General features: G+C 43.7%; 1 protein-coding gene across 4 annotated transcripts in view; it reads right to left on the reverse strand.

Annotated features, from left to right (window-relative positions):
- Positions 1-4,441: 4,441 nt before the first annotated feature.
- Positions 4,442-19,636, reverse strand: part of MRTFB (myocardin related transcription factor B) — a 127,710-nt gene continuing 112,515 nt past the window's right edge. For 2 of the 4 annotated variants that reach the window (XM_065891909.1, XM_065891911.1), the window contains exons 11-15: positions 18,617-18,754; positions 15,959-16,117; positions 15,558-15,695; positions 9,224-9,284; positions 6,576-7,111 (exon numbers count right to left, since the gene is read on the reverse strand). In XM_065891909.1, coding sequence (XP_065747981.1) covers positions 6,576-7,111; positions 9,224-9,284; positions 15,558-15,695; positions 15,959-16,117; positions 18,617-18,754 — 1,032 coding nt within the window. Of the gene's footprint in view, positions 7,112-9,223; positions 9,285-15,557; positions 15,696-15,958; positions 16,118-18,616; positions 18,755-19,636 lie in introns of all 4 variants that reach the window. The other 2 variants (XM_065891913.1, XM_065891912.1) reach the window with 2 other exon arrangements.

The raw sequence follows: 19,636 nt of genomic DNA on the forward strand, positions 1-19,636 counted from the left end.
TCAAGAGGATTATGTGGCACATAAAATTGTTGGTGACATGTAGTTTACATCTGTCCTGAAGCGGGTCTTTCCTAGGTGTCATTCCTTTCCAGCCATCACGAAGTGTGTGGGTGTGTCTGTGTTGACAAGCGCTTTCGTAGTCCTGTCGACTCTAGAGCAGGTGTGCTGCAGAGGGTCACAAAGGTGCTAAATGATGACTGTGTCCACTATCTAGAAGGCTTTCGAAGGCCTGTATTACCCAAAGAAAACAGAACTATCTCCAGAAGAGTCTTAAGCCCCTTGAGGTCTGGGTTTCTTAAATGCTCTGCTGTCGACCCTTCCAGACTTTGTTTCCCAGCACTTCTTGGCCAGATTCTGTCCTTCAGCCCAACTCCGGCATCTAGCCCTCAGCCTGGCACAGAGCAGGGCCTCAGCCAAAATCTCTTTCTTTACTCTGACCTCACCCAAGTGGTTTTTCTCTGTTTGGAATGTCCTTTACACGTCCTAACACATCTCTTCCGGCACCTTCCCTAAAGCTCCCAGCTCTGTCCCTTGCTCATTCCTGGGACTGCCTGGGGCACTGTCTCTGTTCCCTCGGACATGATTTTCTCTCCCCGAGGGGAGGATCTTGGCTGGTAACATGTGATGTTACAAATGTCTTAGTCCGTTGGAAGCATCATCTACTTACTGGTCTGTTGAGGCTGCTCCCTTGGTCCCTAAAGGTAGCGGATAATGAACATTTTGTTCTATTTAGGCAACCAGTGATCTTTCTTTTCTCCCTCTCTGAGGGTGATATGACACCCACTTTCATAGTCAGATATTGATATGAAAGTTTGGGCTGTTAGGTTTACCCATTACTGTTTTATGTCATCAAAACTCTATTTTAACCATGGGCTTCTGGGTTGAAAATCAAATGCCATCTTACTAAAATAAACTGAATTCTAAAGACCATTTCTTTAGGTCTATAAAAGCACCTCATAGAAATAGTTGCTTCTGAAATGTGGCTGAACTGAATGATTACCCGGGTCTTTTGGGAATCGTGTTGGTGGCTCATTTATTACTGTCAAAGCGAGAGCCAGTTTTCCCCAGGCATGTGTGTACACACCCACCCCCGGGGGACCACAGCCTTCGCCACGTCTCTCATTCGGGGTTTCCTTATGATTGTGGGAGAATGCACACGGTTTTGGTGTCAAATCTTGTCATGGTCAAGTTCAGCTAGGTAACCTGTTTCTATTTTGTATCCCACGATCCTGGACCTGGGCGAGGGGATGTGTGCACTGGATGTGTGATTCACAAAACCTGCCTCAGCACGCCCGCTTGTTGTGTCTGGTGACTGCTGTAAGGCTTGCTCTGAAGGCAGTGTCTCCTCCCCACCTGCCCCCCTCAGCTCTCCTGACCCCATAGCATGTGGTCTTTCCTCTGCATAGTAAGAATCATAGTACATCAAAATGTTTTTATTTGAGACACAAAAATGCAAAATTGCTGAGATATCAAACATTTCCCGATCAGCTACAATACGGCCACTATGTACAAAAGATCTGATGATAAATGTGCACACATATAAAAATACAGTATGCGTTACCTATGTACAGTACATGTGCAAAATGTATGGCATTCAAACATGATATGGAATTGATTTCAGGGGTGCAAACAGCAAATACAAAGGCATCATGGTTTTTCTTTTAAAAAACAACATAAAGGCAATACATGAATGGACCCCCGATTGCCATAGTTTTTTATTAAACTAGTGCTTTGATAAGCAGGGCTCTGCATATTGGTATCTTTCTCCTTTTTTTCATAGAGTGAGATGCTAAGACATAATGTGACAATGAAAATAAGAAGAGAAACACCTATCACATCGTATTTCTATTGCAAGCAAGAGAAGAAAACTAATTTGTACGTAGAAAGGAAAAAACTCTGTATTACTGCTAAATACGTATTATTCTTAACCCAACAAAACAAATCTATACTATTTTACATGAAAACAATAGAGAAATATCTACATCTTTGTGAAAATTATAACCTTACACGGATAATACCTTTTTGGGACTGATTTTTGAGATCTTATTAGTCTCAAATTTTAAATAAAAAGTGCCTCCTTTTGGCAAATACTTGGCAATGCCTTTGGTTCCATTGAAGCAAGTTTGCATTACTATTAGTTTTTCGAGGTTAAGTGCTTTTGGTAGCAACTAAACCCTTTCCTAAATGCTTCCTCCTCCTCCTAAATCAGCAAGTTTCCTTACAGCATAATGTGGAGAGGTAATCGTTATGAGTCTCGGTGATTCTATGAACTTGGTTAAAGCTTTGTCTTAGTAGTTGGCACAAAGCTCTGTTGAACACGACAGCTATGTTGAGATCGCCAATGACTTGTTTTATTTGATTCCAGACAGCACCTTGCAGATCCGAGATTGCCATCCTCTTGTCACAGAATCGTGACATTTTCCAATGATTCACAGAGCAACGTGTTTGCATGGAGGGGAAGAGCTCTTTTGTAAACATGTGCAGCTTTTTGAATTACAGGCCTCAAATCAGAGATTTCAGGCAGAAACCCTTTGCAATGATGCATTTCCTCAAATACTGCAAGAAAGGGTGAATGGGGACAAACACAGACCTGCTTATTGCCATGCAGTCACTTCACAAGTAAAAACGTAGCTCAGAAACATCGCTGAATGAGCAAGTTATCAAAGGTTTGAACCAGGAAGAAGAATGACTACACATTAATTGTTATTTTCCAGTTTTGACTGAAACCACTTAAAAGATGCGCTGAAATGCAGTTAGGATGCTCTCCAAATACACATTTCTGCACTTGTGAGCTGTGTTCCTTTGATAACCCTGACCTTCCAGTTAGTGTTCTTTGAGAGTGTGGGCTAATTTTGTGGCCTCCAGGCAGGGGACACTTTGCCTGGTGTCCTGCTCTGGTGCCAGTGGTCGGGACTGATGTGGTGGTGACGGATGGCGACACGCAGAGGGCTATTTGCGAACCTGCTGTGGAGCCCCGGGTGGCTCTGCTGGTGGACACTGACAGCTAGTCTCTTGGAAGTTCTTGAAACAGCCCCTGGCTGCCACCCTCCACCTGGCTCATGGCAGGAGCCACCAGATGGGCCCCAGAAACAGCATGAGGGTGTGGTGCAAACCCGGCCAAAGGCTGTTTGTGGACAGTAAAGGGACGGTCCCGGCACTGATGTGGCTGGTTTCAGCTTGGGAATTGTGAAAGGACTCTGGAGAAAGCTGTGTGGCCTGGAATGATCTGGGGTTGATCTGGGGTAGAGGAAGCCTGAGTCAGCTTTGGTGACAAAATGGGTAACACTCCTGATCCATCATCACTCGGGGTCCACCGGCTGCACAGCTTGTGACGGTGCCCTCTACAGGTGGCAGCTTGGGGCGCACACCACACTGCCTTTGCCACGATTCTGAAATGGCACTTCCATGGCTCACACAACCGTGCAGTTTGTAAAAAGGAAATTTTAAGTAAGGTCTTTTTTTGTGCCATAAAAATATTCATATAAAACAAACACAAATAGTATCTGAGCAAGAAGTTCCATGAATTCAGACTACATCTATGTACAAATATGTGGCAGATACTATACAGTAGGTTGCACATTTCAGGAAAAACACCAGAACGTGAACCACTCACACTGTCCTAAGAGGTTTCCTAGTACATGCTTTGCTGAAACGTACAAGATGACCACATATGCCTGAAGCTTCGGTGTAACTTTCTATTCCTCCCGTCCTTAATGACAAGACCTGACACCTATATACACTAGCAGGGTAAGCTTGATACTACTGTGTTTCAGGAATATTTAGGAAATACGACTGGCTATGAGATCATGTTTCTAGGAGTTGGTATGCTGCTCTGCAGGATGGTACACAACAGCACCACTTCTAAACCACACACCTGAACATCCAACCAGTGCTTCTGCCCTCTGTTTAAAGGGCTGTGAAGCTCACCTCACACCCAAGACCGTCTTCTTCGGTAAACACACGCCTTTCCCATTGCGCTTACCATCACGTTCACTGAGTTAGGGCAGAGGGGCTGTGATCACAGAATGTCACCTTTGGTCACGTCACACGCTGCACACAGTCTGTGTCCTTGCTCTAGCCTGGAACATTAGCTGAGACCCTGGTGAGCAGCACTGGTGTCACAGAGGCCCAGCTGGCTGCTCAAACCAGGACGGAGGGCCGGGTGGAATGCCGCGAGTAGGTGGCTGGTAGAGTCAGTACTAGAGGCCCCTTGCCTGCCTTTAAAGGAAATGCTGGTACGTGAAGGTCTGAACAGACACGTGAAGTGGGCACTTCAGCAATTTGTAGTCGAGAGACCAGGCTCATAAGATGGCATTCTTTGCAATGCAGTGTGTATTTTTGGAGAGCAACCTTCCTGTGGCATGTTTCAAATCTATATTAAAAAAGCAGTAAGGGGAGCTGAGGGCTAGAGAACAATCTATGTACACAATTCGGGATGATGGAAACAGAAAGTTACTCAACAAGAGCCAGCACCACTAGCTGTTCAGTTGCCTCCTGCTGACTCACTGATATTTGGTGCTAATTTAATAAGCCATTTAAATCTGAATGAAGATGATGCTTAGAGTCTAAGTGTGGACCACATAAGCCCCAGACAAAAACCCAGGGCCCAGACTTCCCCTAAGAAAAGTACCTTCCCGGGTCAACAGCCCTGCCCCTGGCCACAGGGCCTCTGAAAGGAACTGACTCAAGATGCACGCCATGCCCAGGACGTTAACTGTCCCATTGGGCTTGGTCAGATGGCGGCGCTGTGGTTAACGGTTACTGGCTCCCACACGTTGGATTACCAATTGCTAAACACTCGAAGTACCTACTGCAGACCACACTGTGCATGACTGCCTCTGCTTGAATCATCCAGAAGCACTTTCCAGTTGGGAGGGCTTTCAACTGAGGGCTCGAGGGCTGTGGGCAACTGAATACTGGGAAAATGGACTTTTCTTACATGTAGTAAAATTTACAAACTGAAATAAAAATATACAGTAAGATCAGTCCTTAGGCAGAACACAAACCCAGAAATGATTCACAGACTGTTTCCAAGTAGTGGGTCAGGTTCCCACAGTGACTTGCAAGAGGCAACTTTCACCATTTAACAGCCCAGGGAAAAAACCTGACCGTACGTAGGGTTTATACAAGGTGAGGTGGAGAGCACAATGATGTTATGTAATAAAAACCTCCACACTTTGGGGTAGATTTCAGGTGGGGGTTTTTTTCAGTTATTTATATTTTATCATATACTTACTTAAATGACTAGCTTGATTGAAATAATCTTGGAAATCCTGTGATAGTTGGCATATTAGAAAATTATGAAACTACTCAACAAATCTTTTTTCTATATAAAAAACTAATAAAACCTCCAGTTTTTCAATCTTCAGCTTGATGATATAGTGAGAGCTCAGGTATGACATCCAGTTACAAGCCTGTAAAACAGTAACCAGGGATAAGCGACAGAGAAGAGGACGGCCAGGGCTGGGTCCACTGGCCAACCTGGCGACACTGTCTCACCTGTAACCGTTGTAGGAATGTCCTAGGTTGATGATAGACTTCTCCCTTGCCTTCTTTGCAACTCACCAGCTCAGAAATATATTTTATGCTAAAGCCTTTTCTTGGTTCTTTGAGATGGGTCTGGTTACCTGAAAGTTAGTCAGCAATTCTTTAAATACGGAAATACATGTGGCTCAAGTACTCCAGAAATATTTGAGTTATTACAAGAAGTAGGACCACTGGGTACCTAATGCCTTACTCCAGTGTAGGCTGTACACATCACAATGTCAGAGCACACGTACAGATGTCTAAGATACACATTAAAATCAACCTAATCAACCCAGAGGGCTGCAAATAGAATTTTCAGTGTTATCAGTACACCTGACTTCTTACAGTGGATTGTTTATGACAGTCTTTTGTAGATACTGTCTGGTTATGGTGGAAGATCTTCCATTTCAATTTAAATTTGGAGATCTAAAGTAAGATTCCCAAAAATCACAAAATAAACTATAACACACAAAAAAATTACATTGGTTTCTGAATGGAACCAAAAAGTCTTCAGTGGGAAGCCGTCACTGAACTGGCTGGTGCTGACCACTGCCCTTGACCCCTGCTGCATCTTGGGCTGGGCTCAGGCCATTTCTAGGAAATACCCTGTGCAGTGGTCTCTCACCTCCCTTCTTTTTGAGTGGAGCCGTCTGCCTTTTATTTAGGGTCTCAAAGTGACCACAGAGGTTTAAATGTAGCTGATGACCAGAGGCCCTGGTATCACCGCCCTGCACACATTACTCTGCTTCATGTTTTTATCTAAAGGTACCTTTTATTCTTTACTGAAGTCTGGAGAAACAGATAAGTCTTCTTGGAGTAGTGTTTTTTCAGAAGGCTCTGTGCTATATTAAATCGTAGGCATTCACTGCTGGATGCAATGAAATGTTTTCAAACTTGGTTTCCAGCCTCTGACCATCCCTCCGTTCTTTCTGTGACAACATATTATAATTGCAATGATGCAACTATGGATCTGTCTCCAAAAACTGACCTTCTCCAATCATCTTCATCTTCTTGACTCTCGTGGACTCTGGGATGAGAAATCTGTGCTGTTAGTCCCATGGCAGTGGTAGGTCCTGTGGGTCTAGGAAGTCGGCAGAGAACATGCTCGGAGCAGTGGCGCTGAGAGGAGTGAGTCCCGATGATGTGCCGGGCATGGTAATGTCTAACCACTCCATGTTGTCCAGGTTCGAGTCAGAAAGGTCAAGGGACAGGCAGGGAGTACTCGCAGCAAACTGGGCCTCGGAAGTTTCCATGGGTGAGTGTGAGTGGTCCAGCACGCCGGAGTGACTCAGCAGGTCGTTCTGGAGATCCTCTATCAGGGAGAAGGGTTCCCTGTCCTCGCTGCTGCTTTGCAGTGGAGCAATTTCACTGGCTGAAGGCAAAGTGCCATCCAAGAAAGCTTCTAGTTGGTTCTCTAAGCTGGCAGATAAACTGCTCATAGGTTCTAAGGATATGGGTGGTGCCATTTGGACTTGGGGTGGTGGCCGGGACACCACTGTGCTGACTGGCATTGTGGTGATGCTGGCTGTCACTGGTCTCATTTTGGAAATAGGAGAAGGTTCTTCTTTTATAGGGAGGGAAATCTCTGCAAAATAATTGAAATAATTAATAATGATTTAGTACCATTTAAACGTTTTTTTATTAACTACCAGGGCAATTATTTTGTATTTTTGTGATGACTTATACAAGGTCCATCTCAGAGTTAGGAAGAGGATGCTGTTGGTCAGGGACAGTCCTGGATAACCTTTAGGATGATGGATATTTTAGTTAAATAGATAAAACATTTAAGCTGATAACATTCTGATATGCTTTCCATTCTTTTTACTAAGAGTAAGCGTTAAAAGCAGTCTCTACCACCAGGTGGGAACCGATGGTTTTAGATTATTTGATCCTTTTCTTATTCTCAGTCATTCCAGGCTGAAGACAGGCTCCTGTCTTACCCTCTACCTTGAATCTGCTATTACAGCGGCACACCACCCTTACAGTGAATGTCAAAGTGGATACCCTGAGTTTGTACAGGCACGAAGTACATCCTTAATATTTTGAAAGCTCTACTTATATTCTTTTTTTTGTCATTATAGTTGAACTGTGTGCTGAATTTAGCCATTTACATTCTATATAAAGTCCTTAAAAGATACAATGTTCTCATGTCATCTCTGAGTTAAAGCTAACACATCTTTTCCAAGATGAGGTGGATTACCTTATTTTTCTTTTCTTTGTCTCATTTTCTGAGCTCACATAAAATCTTGAGGATTTGGTAAATGTCTTAATAAGCATTAATTACGTGTTATTCCTTGCCAGATCAAGTAGCAAATTAACGGACCATCTGCTATAGATACCAGTGTTCACTTAGCCACATATATTTGAATAAAATATCCTTTTCACTTTCTTATGAGTATTTGACTGGTTTCATTTATATGTAGATACACCAGGAAACGTATTTAATAATCGCTCTTACAATTCAGTGACTGGGATGCATAAATAAGTGAGAGAAAGAACTTACAACCTGATTGCTATATGTGAACTGTACACTGTGGGCACTGCCTGTGTTTTAGGACAGTTATGCTGCTCTTCATTACCTGTTGTCATCTCTAGAATTGTTTTGAAAGCTGAAAGTGCAATCTAAATAATTAGTTTTACAATCAACTATTTAAATTTCTGTTCTCATTATTACTGGTATTAGTATACAATAAGATAAAATAACATACTCATTGGATACTTTGCCATAAAAAATCATCCCTTTTAGAAAATAACTCAATTGTTATTTTGTTACTGTGACTTTGTCATATTTTAATTTCCAAGTTTAGGCTGTAAACATTATTCTTTTTAATCATTTCCAAAAGTATTTTCACCAGATTTGGCAAAAAGCATTTTATTATTTTTTTTTAACCTTAAATTCAGGCCATGGTATATCTATTTCTTTAACTTCCATAGTTTAGATATACATCAGCACATGTAGATCTATAGTCAAATATGAAGAATTTTCTGTGTTTGTCAAACATTACGACAAAATCATTAACCTCAAAATCAAATAGAACCTGCTATGAATGGAGAAATTTTGATCACTTTAAAAACCTGAATAAAACTCTTTCACCAAGGTAATTTGATAATACTTTAAAAATATTCCAAAACAGCATTTGAAGTTTTGAAATACTGATTTCATACTTATTTTTAAAGATATGTAAGCTGAGGCAGAGAGATCCTTGATTTTTTTTTTTTTTTGTGGTTAACGTCCCTTATCCCTTTTTAAGATGACAAATTGTAAAAATCTAAGGTTTTCAATCATATGTAGAAAGTGCTTGCCTTTGAATTTTAAGGAAGTTACTAGAGCCCAAGCTAGGTAGCTAGGTTTTATGAAACATGCACAATGAATTTTCATCCCATCACAACAACATTTACGTGGAGTAATTCTGAAGTTTTTCAATGTGGTCTTTAAATCTGGTTCTCCTGAGCTATTTTGAGGTAGTCTATCAACAGGCATACATCTATTGCTAAATCTATTAAATTATTGTGTTATGGTGAAACAATGGCTTTTCCTTCATTTTAATCACCTAAATTTAACAGCTTTAAAAGAGTAAACTGAGGTAGAATTAGAAGAATATGTTTCTCACTACTCAGATACGCTGTGAGCTCTAGAGGAAAACTTGCATAAACCTGTGATAAGACCCCTGTGGGGTCTGATGTGACTTTGACCCACCTCCGCTTTTAATAAGGATGTCAAAGAGGTCGTCCATCTGCTGACTGTGTGCATTGGAAATCTACAACAAAGGAGAATATACGTTAGCTTTCTTTCGTACAAACCTGGAAGCATTAGACAACTGGGAGCACTTACGGACCTTACAGAACATCTAGCCTATCTATCATTTGATAATTTTGAAAACGCTGAGGTCACCTGAGACATTACACCATTTTCCCAATGTGTCACAGCTGGTAAGTTGACAGAGTGAGAATGGGGTGAAAAAATTGTAAAAAATCTAAGATTTTTTTTTACCCAGCTCAGCCGACTTATACACTTATTTTCTATCACTGGTTGCATTTTGAGAGGCCTCTGACGCTTTCTTTTAAAAATGTCTTTATTCATTTGCATTTATGTAAAAATATAAGATATGTATAAAGGTGCTCATACTATATTTTTTCAGCTTTATTGAGAGTTACCTGACATACAAAAAACTACACTTACATAAAGTATACAATTTGATAAGTTTTGACATATGTATACATCGACAAAACTATCAACACAGTCAAGATAATGAACACATCCATTTCCCCTAAAGTTTCCTCATGCTCTTTTGCAATGCTCCTTTCATCCCCAGGCAAACCCAGTGATCTGCTTTCCTTGATTACAGATGAATTTACGTTTTCTAGAGTTTTATATAAATGGAGTCATACAGTATGTACTTTCTTTAGCAGGGGGAGGGTAGAGGAGGCTTCTTGCATTCAACATAATAAATTTGAGATTTAACCATGCTGTAGAGTACAGCTGAGGAACAGCTCACTCCTTTTTCTTGCTGAGAAGTATTCCACTGTATGGAAATATCAGTTTGTTTGGATTGTTGGTATTTTTTGGCTATTACAAACAAAGGTGCTGTGAACATTTGTGTACAAGTCTTTGTATAGACACAACGCTTTCTCTTCTCTTGGGTAAATATTCAGGAATGGGATGCCAGAATCATAGAGCAGGTGTATGTTCAACTTTCTTAAGAGATGGCTGTTTTCCAAAGTGATCATATTGTTTTATATTTCCACAGCAATGGATATTTCCAGTTGTTCTCCATTCTCGTCAACACTTGGTATGGTCAGTCATTTTAATTTTAGACATCTAACAGGCGAGTAGTGGTATTGCATTGTGGTTTTAATATGCATTTCCCTAATGAGTAATGATGTTGAGCATCTTTTCATGTGCTCACTTGTCATCTGTGTATCTTCTTTGATGAAATGTCTGTTCCAATCTCTGCTTACTCCAGAAATTCTCATGCATATTATTTGCATGGTATATCTTTTTCCAATCACTTACTTTCAACCCGTGTCTTTGTATTTAAAGTATGCCTCTTGTAGATGCATATATTAGTTATCTATTGCTGTATTACAAATTAGTCCAAAAAAACTTAGTGGCTTAAAACACTAAACAGTGATGTTCTCTCACAGTTTCTGAGGGTCAGGAATTTAGGAATGGTTTAGATGGATAGTTCTGGCGTGGCGTCTTATAGGATGTGGTAGTCAAGATGCTGGCTGGGTTACAGCCATCTCAAGGCTGGAGAATGTCCTTGTAAAGGTGACTCACTTCATGACTGACAAGGTGGTGGTGGTTGATGGGAGGCCTCAGTTCCTCTTCACATGGGCCTCTGCAGAGCGCTGCTGGACGGTCCACACGGCATGCTCCCCACAGCCAGTAGTCCAAGAGAGCGCAAGCAGGGTGGCTTTTATGACCTAGTTTCAGAAGCCACACACCATCTCTTCTGCCAATTGTATATGTTAGAAGCAAGTCACTAAGTTCAGCCCAGGGAGGGATGTAAAAGTATTTGCAGATGTATCTTTTTTTTTTTTTTGCGGTACGCGGGCCTCTCCTGTTGTGGAGCACAGGCTCTGGATGCGCAGGCTCAGCGGCCATGGCTCATGGGCCCAGCCGCTCCGCGGCATGTGGGATCTTCCCAGACCGGGGCATGAACCCGTGCCCCCTGCATCGGCAGGCGGACTCTCAACCACTGCGCCACCAGGGAAGCCCCTTTATTAGTTATTTTAAGTATTATAGCTATATATTTTATAAGTCCCTCAAGACAGTGTCATTTCTTATAATACAGGTTTTCTAGTAATGAATTCTTAATTTCTCCTTACCTGAAATTCTCTCTAGTTCACTTTCATTCTTTAAGGATATTCTTACTTGATATAGAATTGTAGGTTGACAGTGATCCCACCCCAGCCCCCCACAAGAACTTTAAAGATGTTGTTCCATTCTTTTCATGCTTCCATAGTTTCTGATGGAAAGTCAGCCATAAATCAAATACAGTTGACCCTTGAACAACATGAGGGTTAGGGGCACTGCCCACCACCCTCAAGCAGTTGAAAATCTATGTATGACTTAATTTTTTTAAATTTATTTTTGGCTGTGTTGGGTCTTTGTTGCTGCACGTGGGCTTTCTCTAGTTGCAGCAAGTGGGGGCTACTCTTCGTTGTGGTGCGCGGGCTTCTCACTGCGGTGGCTTCTCTTGTTGCTGAGCACGGGTTCTAAGTGTGCGGGCTTCAGTAGTTGCAGCACGTGGGCTCTAGAGCGCAGGCTCAGTAGTTGTGGCGCACAGGCTTAGTTGCTTCGTGGCATATGGGATCTTCCTGGACCAGGGCTCGAACCTGTGTCCCCTGCATTGGCAGGAGGATTCTTAACCACTGTGCCACCAGGGAGGCCCCATGTGTAACTTCATAGTTGGCCCTCCATATCCATGGTTCCAGCCAACCACAGATTGTATAGTACTGTACTATGTATTTATTGAAAGAAATCTGTGTATAATGGACCTGTGCAGTTTAAACCGTGTGGTTCAAGGGTCAAAGGTGGTGGTTCAAGGGTCAACGCTAGTTGTTACCCTGTGTGTATTGTACTGCTTTGCTCTTGATGCTTTCAAGATTTGGTCTTTAAATTTGGCTTCCAGCAATTTGACTGGGATATGATGAGGCCTTCTGCTTTATCCCATTTGGTGTTCATTGAGCATCTCAAAGCTGTAAACTTGGCTTTCATCATATTTGTAAAAGATGTGACCAGTATTTCTTAAAATATTTTACCTGCCTCATTCCTTTCTCTCGTCTCCTGGGACTCCTATCATACCCATGTTAGACTGTTTGATGTTAAATAACAGGTCTCTGAGGCTGTGTTCACCTTTTTTTAAACACATTATTGACCGGAGATGTATTAATACGTCTTTTGTTACCCGAACATTATTGACTGGAGACGTATTAATACATTTTTAGAGAGTGATACAATTAATATCACTGTGCGAAGTTGTTAGAGCGTAAAATTGATCAAGGGTTCATTATACAACTTATGATTGTCCTCATCATTCACATTTCTTCCTCTGTTAGGTTTTTGTTCCAACCTTCTGTCTATTATATATGTAAATTTTTCAAAAGTGACGCAGCGCGAAATTTTGAGTGAAGAGTTTTTCAGTGAATGTTTATGCATATACTTTCTGATTGTCTGAGCGACATATATGCTAGTGTCTCGGAAGTTCTCATAGTACTTCAGAATATAGTTCTGATTCAGATGATGTGACTACTAGACCAACAAAAAGACAGAAAACCTTAGTGATTGATACTGATATGGAAAGTGAAAATGAAACTCACGGTGCTGGAGAATGCTCCTTTGCTTCTACAGAAGAGTGGATTGAAGACAACATTTCATGAAAATTAGAAGACTTTACAGGTGTGTCAGGTGTAAATACTGAATGTAATAACCCACGAAGTGGTAGTGAAATAACAGAATTAATTTTTGGCCGGCCAAAATAAAAATTGACAGCCACGGGCATTAATTTCTGCAAAAATCCCACGGTCAATAATGAGCTAAAATCTTTTTTTTTCCTCTGTTATTCAGATTGGATAAATTCTATTGATCTTTCTTCAAGTTCACTTTCTTACCTCTGCCATCTCCATTCTGCTAAGATCTATAATTTTTTTCATTTCAGACACTGTAATTTTCAGTTTTAGAATTTCCATTCATTAAAAAAAAGCATCTCTATATCTGCTTACATTCTTTATCTTTTCCTTCATTACAGGTATATTTTCTTTTACATTATTGATAGTTATAATAGTTGTTTTAAAATTTTGTGTGCAAATTCTAACATTCAAATCAGCTGGGGGTTGGTCTTAGCTGATTGCCTTTTTCCCTTGAGAAAGGGTCACACTTTCCTGATTCTTTGTACATTGCCGACTTATGAACGGCTGTCGTGGATATCAAATCGTGGAGACTGTATTCTGTCATTTTTCTCAGATGAATGGTTTCTTTTGTTTTAGTAGGCGGTTAACTTGGGTTGGACTTGAACCTCAAAATGTTTCTTGGGCAGAAGTTCCAATCTCAGGTCAGATCTTTTGTCTTTAGCTGATCTGCTACGACTCTACTCCCTACCTATGTGGCTTAGGGGTCAGCCCAGAGATGTGGGCAGACAGAATCTGGGCATCTCCTCTCTCAGTTGAGAGCAACCCAGAAGGCAAGGAACCAGTCCTCTGGTTTCCCAAGGCATAAAGGCTGTGGTTTTTCTACCAGTAACCTCACCGCTTAGCTTGACCCCAGAGTAAAAGCAGCAGAAAAAGGGAGCTCATGCCATCTAACTCCCTCCCCTCAGTGCAGACTCCTCATCAGAATATGACTCTTTCTAGTCACTCTTCAGTGGCTTCACGGAACTGCTTTTTGTGTTATGACCAGGCTTTAGAGCTGTTATCTGTGGGAAGACTGAACTGGTAGGGCCTTACTTATTAGCCAGTAGTGGAACTGGAAGTCCAAGTAAATGTATTTTAAAAACCTCAGCATCCCTGGACTTTGATGCTCAGTGGTATATAAAGAGGAACCACAGCTAGCTCCCCATCCGAACAGAACTTGATGCATGAACCAGAGACGGACAAAGGGCAGGGATTCCAATCAGCTCTCTTAGGTTAAGGGGAGAAGATGATTCTCTGTTGTCGTCACACTGGTGAAGGAAACGGTACAAAGTAACCCATACGTGAGAGCCAGATTTGGAAGGATTTTCTTGAAGATATGTTCCTTCTGGGTGGAGCAAGGGGAGCAGAGCCTGGGCCAGCACCGTTTGTTTCACCTCTTCTTGCAGTCTCTAAACCTGGCTTCTGAAAGTGGCCTTCCTCACACACAGGGGCCCTGGCTGAGTCTGGAACTAAAGGAACGTCTTACAGTTAGTCACCTTCCTTCGGCAGTAAGTGGATGCGAGGAAGCACGTGGAAACTGTCTGCTTCCTCGAGGAGGCAGCCTGCCCGGGCACCCTGCATGCCCTGTGTGAGTGTGCCACACCAGGCACTCTGGCTGCCATGGAGCAGTGTCTGCAGCTGCTCGCTGGGGCGACCACATAGGTCAAGGTGGCCACGGCTGCCGCTTGCGCAGGAAGTGCTGAGTCCTTGGCCCCGCACACCCCCCTGCACGAGGAGGCCCCAGGGAGTTGCATGGGGACTGTGGGAGCAAGGCAAGCAGCACAACTCTACCGGTGCAACTGCTGTGGCTGTGAGAGCAGAAGGTCTACCTCTGATCAGCACACCTCTCCCTCCACTGTCAGCACCCGTGCGGTGGCATCAGGTTCACTCCCCGCATCCTCTTGTGAGGCCGGGGTTCTTTCTTGAAAGTGAGCTGAGTTTTAAGCTTTAAATAGGCAGCGAGCCCAGGAGGAGCGTTCAGGGCAAGGTCTGATGAGACTGTCGTTCTCGGTGCCCACCGGAGGCCAGGTGCTCTTACAAGCAGGAGCTCTATCTCTCTTCTTCCATCTCTGGAATAGGTGCGGCTCGTCCTATTTTATCAAAGCAACAAGGCAGGCTCAGAGGAGAGGGACGCACGGTTACGAGGCGGGAATCGGTACGTGGTGGGGCCGGGAGGGCCTCAGTCTGTCCCTTCCGAAGTGCATCTGCTCAAAATACGAGCAGTGTGAGCCTGCCTGGAGCAGAGGGTGATGGGCAGTCTGGAAGGCCATCTGGGCAGGAGAGGGTCAGTTTGATGCGGGCCTGACAAATGGTGGCTTTAGAAAAGGGTCCTGTGTAAAATACGTGCCCTGGTCACACATACACACATCTATCCCTAACACAACCCGCCTCTGGCCCCCAGGAGAAGTTAAAGACAGACAAACACTGAAATTCTGAGTAAATAGGAACCGCAGGTTATATGGCTGCTGAAAACCGCTGGGAGTCTCCAAAGTGAATGGTATTTTGATTTTAAATATCATTTAAAAGGCAAGCAAGGCTTACTAGTCATGAAACTTGTCTCTCTTGAGGCAAGTCCATCTTAGACCGGGGCTTCAAGCTGAAGAGGACCCACCACATCAGAGCTGCGGCCTCCTTACCTCTGGAAGGGAAGACTGGGCACTGCGCGTCTGCTTGATGGCTTCCTCGTAGCGGGGAGGGTCTTTCGTCTTGGGGACCGGGCTCCCAAACAGAGAGTGCTGGACCGCAAACTGCTGGGGCGGAGGGGGCGAGCCGGGCTGTGGCAGACAAAGGAGGAGAGTCAGCCCGGCGGCAGGCTGGCCTCCCGGGGATCCTGGGGGGTGAGGCTGAGGCGCCGGGGGGCCGGGCCACCCCCACTGTGCTGACGGCTAAGCTGCCCCGGAACAAGTACTATCCCGGGACTTTCGGCTGTTTCCCCCTGTTAATGCCGACACTCGGCCGTCCAGGCCTGAAGCCCGGGACTCTGGGATGAACCTGCACCCTGTATGTGCTGGTACCGCTGCCCCGTGGGCTGGGTTACCTTGTTGGGAGGGTTGGGGCCGTTCTGCAGGGACGGAAGTGGCGTGCTTCTGGGTTGAAGGATGCTGCTGTTTGTCTTGTTGATAAAGGGCTGCTGCACCGCTGGAGCGGGTGGTCTCTGATACGGAAGAACCGTATTGGATGCTGAGTTTGTGAAAACCTGTAATGAATAAATATTTGCCCATCATCGATTTGTTCTTCTGCTCTTCCTAATAAAGAAAACCACATTTTAGAACAGGGGTTCGGGACTTCCCTGGTGGTGCAGTGGTTAAGAATCTGCCTGCCAATACAGGGGACATGGGTTCAAGCCCTGGTCTGGGGAGATCCCACATGCCACGGAGCCACTAAGCCCGTGCGCCACAACTACTGAAGCCTGCGCTCTAGAGCCCAAGTGCAGCCAACAAAAAGAAAAAATAGAACAGGGGTTGGCAAATGTTTTCTGTGAAAGCCACGGAGCATATAGTTTAGGGCCGGGCGCTGTGCAGCAGCTGCTGTAACTGCTGGCCCTGCCCTGCAGCCCCCCCACAGGCCGCGACTCCCTAGCGTCAGTGGTCTCTGTCATGGACAGCAGCGGGGACAGTGCGCTGTGGGCAAGCTCAGTACGATTCTCCTCATTGGCTCTCAGGGCTCTTTCGCTCATAGCTGCCAAGCCCACCTCTCTCTTCCAGCCTTGCTCCCAGGTGCCAAAGCCACACTTGTAACATTTACAAACACGCATTTGGGACGTCTCAAAGTTAATATGTTCCAAATTAAACTTTCCCCTTTCTTCCCACTGTCCCCAGCCTCTGCGCAAAAATAATTCTTGGTTTTGCCTTTATTTATTTTTGAAACTTAGGTAAAGGGAGCCCTCAGCGCTCACACGTCTCAGACACACCTCCTGGGTCGGGACCTGTGGTCTGCTGTCCTGATCCGGGTCCTCACTATCCATCACTGGAAAACTGCCACTGCTGTCTACCTGTGCCTACCTGCCTGTCAGCCCTCTGCCATGATGACAGTCTCAACACACACACACACACACACACACACACACACACACACACACACACACACACAGAGCTGCAATCGAGTCCCTCCTACACTCACTGGCTCTTCTTTTTTGGGGTAAAATCCTCATCTTTGGCTGGCATGTCAACCTTCTCACTACCTGGCCCCTTTTCCATCCTAACTGAAAGGCCACACGTGCTGTGGCCACACTCAATTTTCCACTTTTCTGAAAATTTCTCCAAATCCTTGCAAGGCCTCATTTAAAATCTGCCCCCTTCTGAGAAGCTGTTTTCTGCTTTGTCAGGCAGAGGTGAGAACTTCTTCCTGTGGAATTACAAAGTGTGTTGTTTAGCTCCCATCAAGAGCCAACGGTTTTAGGGCCTGTTGCAAATGTATGGCCATAACGTTGATTTTGTAACTGTATTTCACAGAACTGGTTTGCTCATAAAAATTTTAATATACTTTATACTACTAGTATTCTGAAAGAGAAAAACTTAACCTATATATTTTTACTGTAAATGTGTATAAGTATTCCTTAAGCATGAAAGTGTGTGTGTGTGTGTGTGTGTGTGTGTGTGTGTATCCCTCCAAACAGTACAACTTCTCTGGGTGATAAGTTCTATAACTATATTCTTCTTATTTATCCATCTATATGTTGTTTTTCTCTCTCCTCCCTCAAAGAAAACTGTCTTACCATTTGAATATTCACTAAGTTTCTTACTAAACTGTTATTTTTGGGCCCACCTCTAACTCCTTGCTCACTGCATTCCTCAGAGGAGATTCCAAGAGAGCATGTGTGTTAACATGACTGTCGCTGTCCCAAGAGGTCATTTCTGTCTGTTCCTCAAGTTGTTTTTGTCTTAGCCCAGAGAGTTCACGCCAGCCTGGGGCATATCTACAGGTATACCTAATTATCGAGGTTCTTTTACACTGAAGATTAAAATTCTGGGATTAATCATGCTCAAGGATTAAAACAGTAAGATCTACTTTTGAGGCCTTAAGATTTTTCTGGCGAGGAGATGGGCACATAGCTCCACCTACTGGATAAGAGGGAGTCTGGGTGACTTTTGGGGCTCTTCAGCAGAACTCTTAGTAGAAGTCCTGTAGAGGACACTGAGCCCTAGATCAGCACCATCATTTTAAAGATGGGGAAAATGACACTCAGACGGTACATGAATCCTGCATAAGGCACAACACAGAGGAAGTGGTGAGCCAGAATGCCAGCCAGACCTAGGCCGCCTGGCTCTTAATCCCTGAGAAGGCAAACTCTTAAAAATATGTAAAGATCTCACTCAAGATAAACAATTCAACAAGTGTCTTTTTCACCTTCAAATACCTTTTCCCAGGGCACTTTTCTTCCCCCCACAAAATGATTACTTTGAAAAGAAAATTTAAAACCTAGAAAATTCTATATATGAGGATTGAAAAAATAGTTTTGAAACTTTTCTTGGAAAAGGGGCTTAACTGTTAAGATGAGCTATCTTTTAGTAATAAAGAACTCTTTCTGCAGCCAAATGGCATCTGACCCAAAGCTAACCCGGTGGGAGACGGATCACAGAAAAGAACAAACAGGAGCTTCCCACGGAGGAGGCTCCTATAAAGATGCTTGTTGAACGTTCAGCGGATGATAGTACAAAAATCAGCAACAGTCTGTCACTTATTAGCATCCACCAACCTTTCTGACTTGCTGAGGTTGACTGAGCACATGTGGCGTGAAAGTGTCTTGTTTCTGAGGTGCAGCCTGGGCCAGGCCTGAGGACAAGGTGGCAGTTGCTATCTGAGGCTGAGCCTGGATGCCTGTTTGTGGTGGAGTCTAGGAGGGAAAAAAAAAAAAAATCAAATGAATTGTCAAAATCGAGGTTAGAATGAAGAGTTTAGATGTGGAATAACTGGTCACTTGGGGATCACATCTAAAAAAAAAGTAAGATGAAATGTTTATAGATACACACTCCAATTCACTGGCACATAAATTTGAACCTTCGTTTGAAACCAGAGAGTGAAACACCAGACCAGTTATTTCCATGCTCTTACTGTTTCGTAAGTGGCTAAGATTTTCATTTGAAAATTTGGGGAAAATAGATGACTGAAGTCAAAAGAACCTACAGCAGCTCTACACATAATAAGTAGGTCAGGTGTTATAATAATAATTTTAATAGCAGCAAGGAAATTTGTGAGGCCTGACTGTGCAAATTCCTGCTTTTAAGCTGCAATATGTGCTCCCTATGGGAGAGCCAGCCACGGGCTGGGCGCTCACAGGCCCAGAATAAAACGTAATTCCTGTTCCTCGAACATCAACTCTAATGGAAGAGCTGGACAGGAAAACAAATGTTTAGGAAAGCTGTATCACAGAGCAGACTTTCAGTTTCAGACACTCTAAAGATGAAACAGGGGAGTTAGGACTTCAGAACATGCCGAGGGCCCTTGGGTCAGGCCTCCTAAGCCCGGGGGTACAAGACTGCTCCTCTCTGGGTGGTCAGGGTAGAGAAGCAGGACTCCAAATGGTTTCTGTGTACCGTGGCCCACATTTTGTTTAAAAAAAACCTTCCATAATCGAGTTGCACAGAAACGGCCGCAGGCAATGCTGGCATAAAAGTAAACTTCATGCTCACCAGTGTTTCATCGTTTCTCAACACCAGCCTCACTCCTGAATCTGTGGTCGCATTCTCCCTAGTTGAGGCATCTTCACCTCAGCGGT

Source organism: Phocoena phocoena, chromosome 15 (assembly GCF_963924675.1).
Source record: "Phocoena phocoena chromosome 15, mPhoPho1.1, whole genome shotgun sequence".
Classification (NCBI taxonomy): Eukaryota; Metazoa; Chordata; class Mammalia; order Artiodactyla; family Phocoenidae; genus Phocoena; species Phocoena phocoena.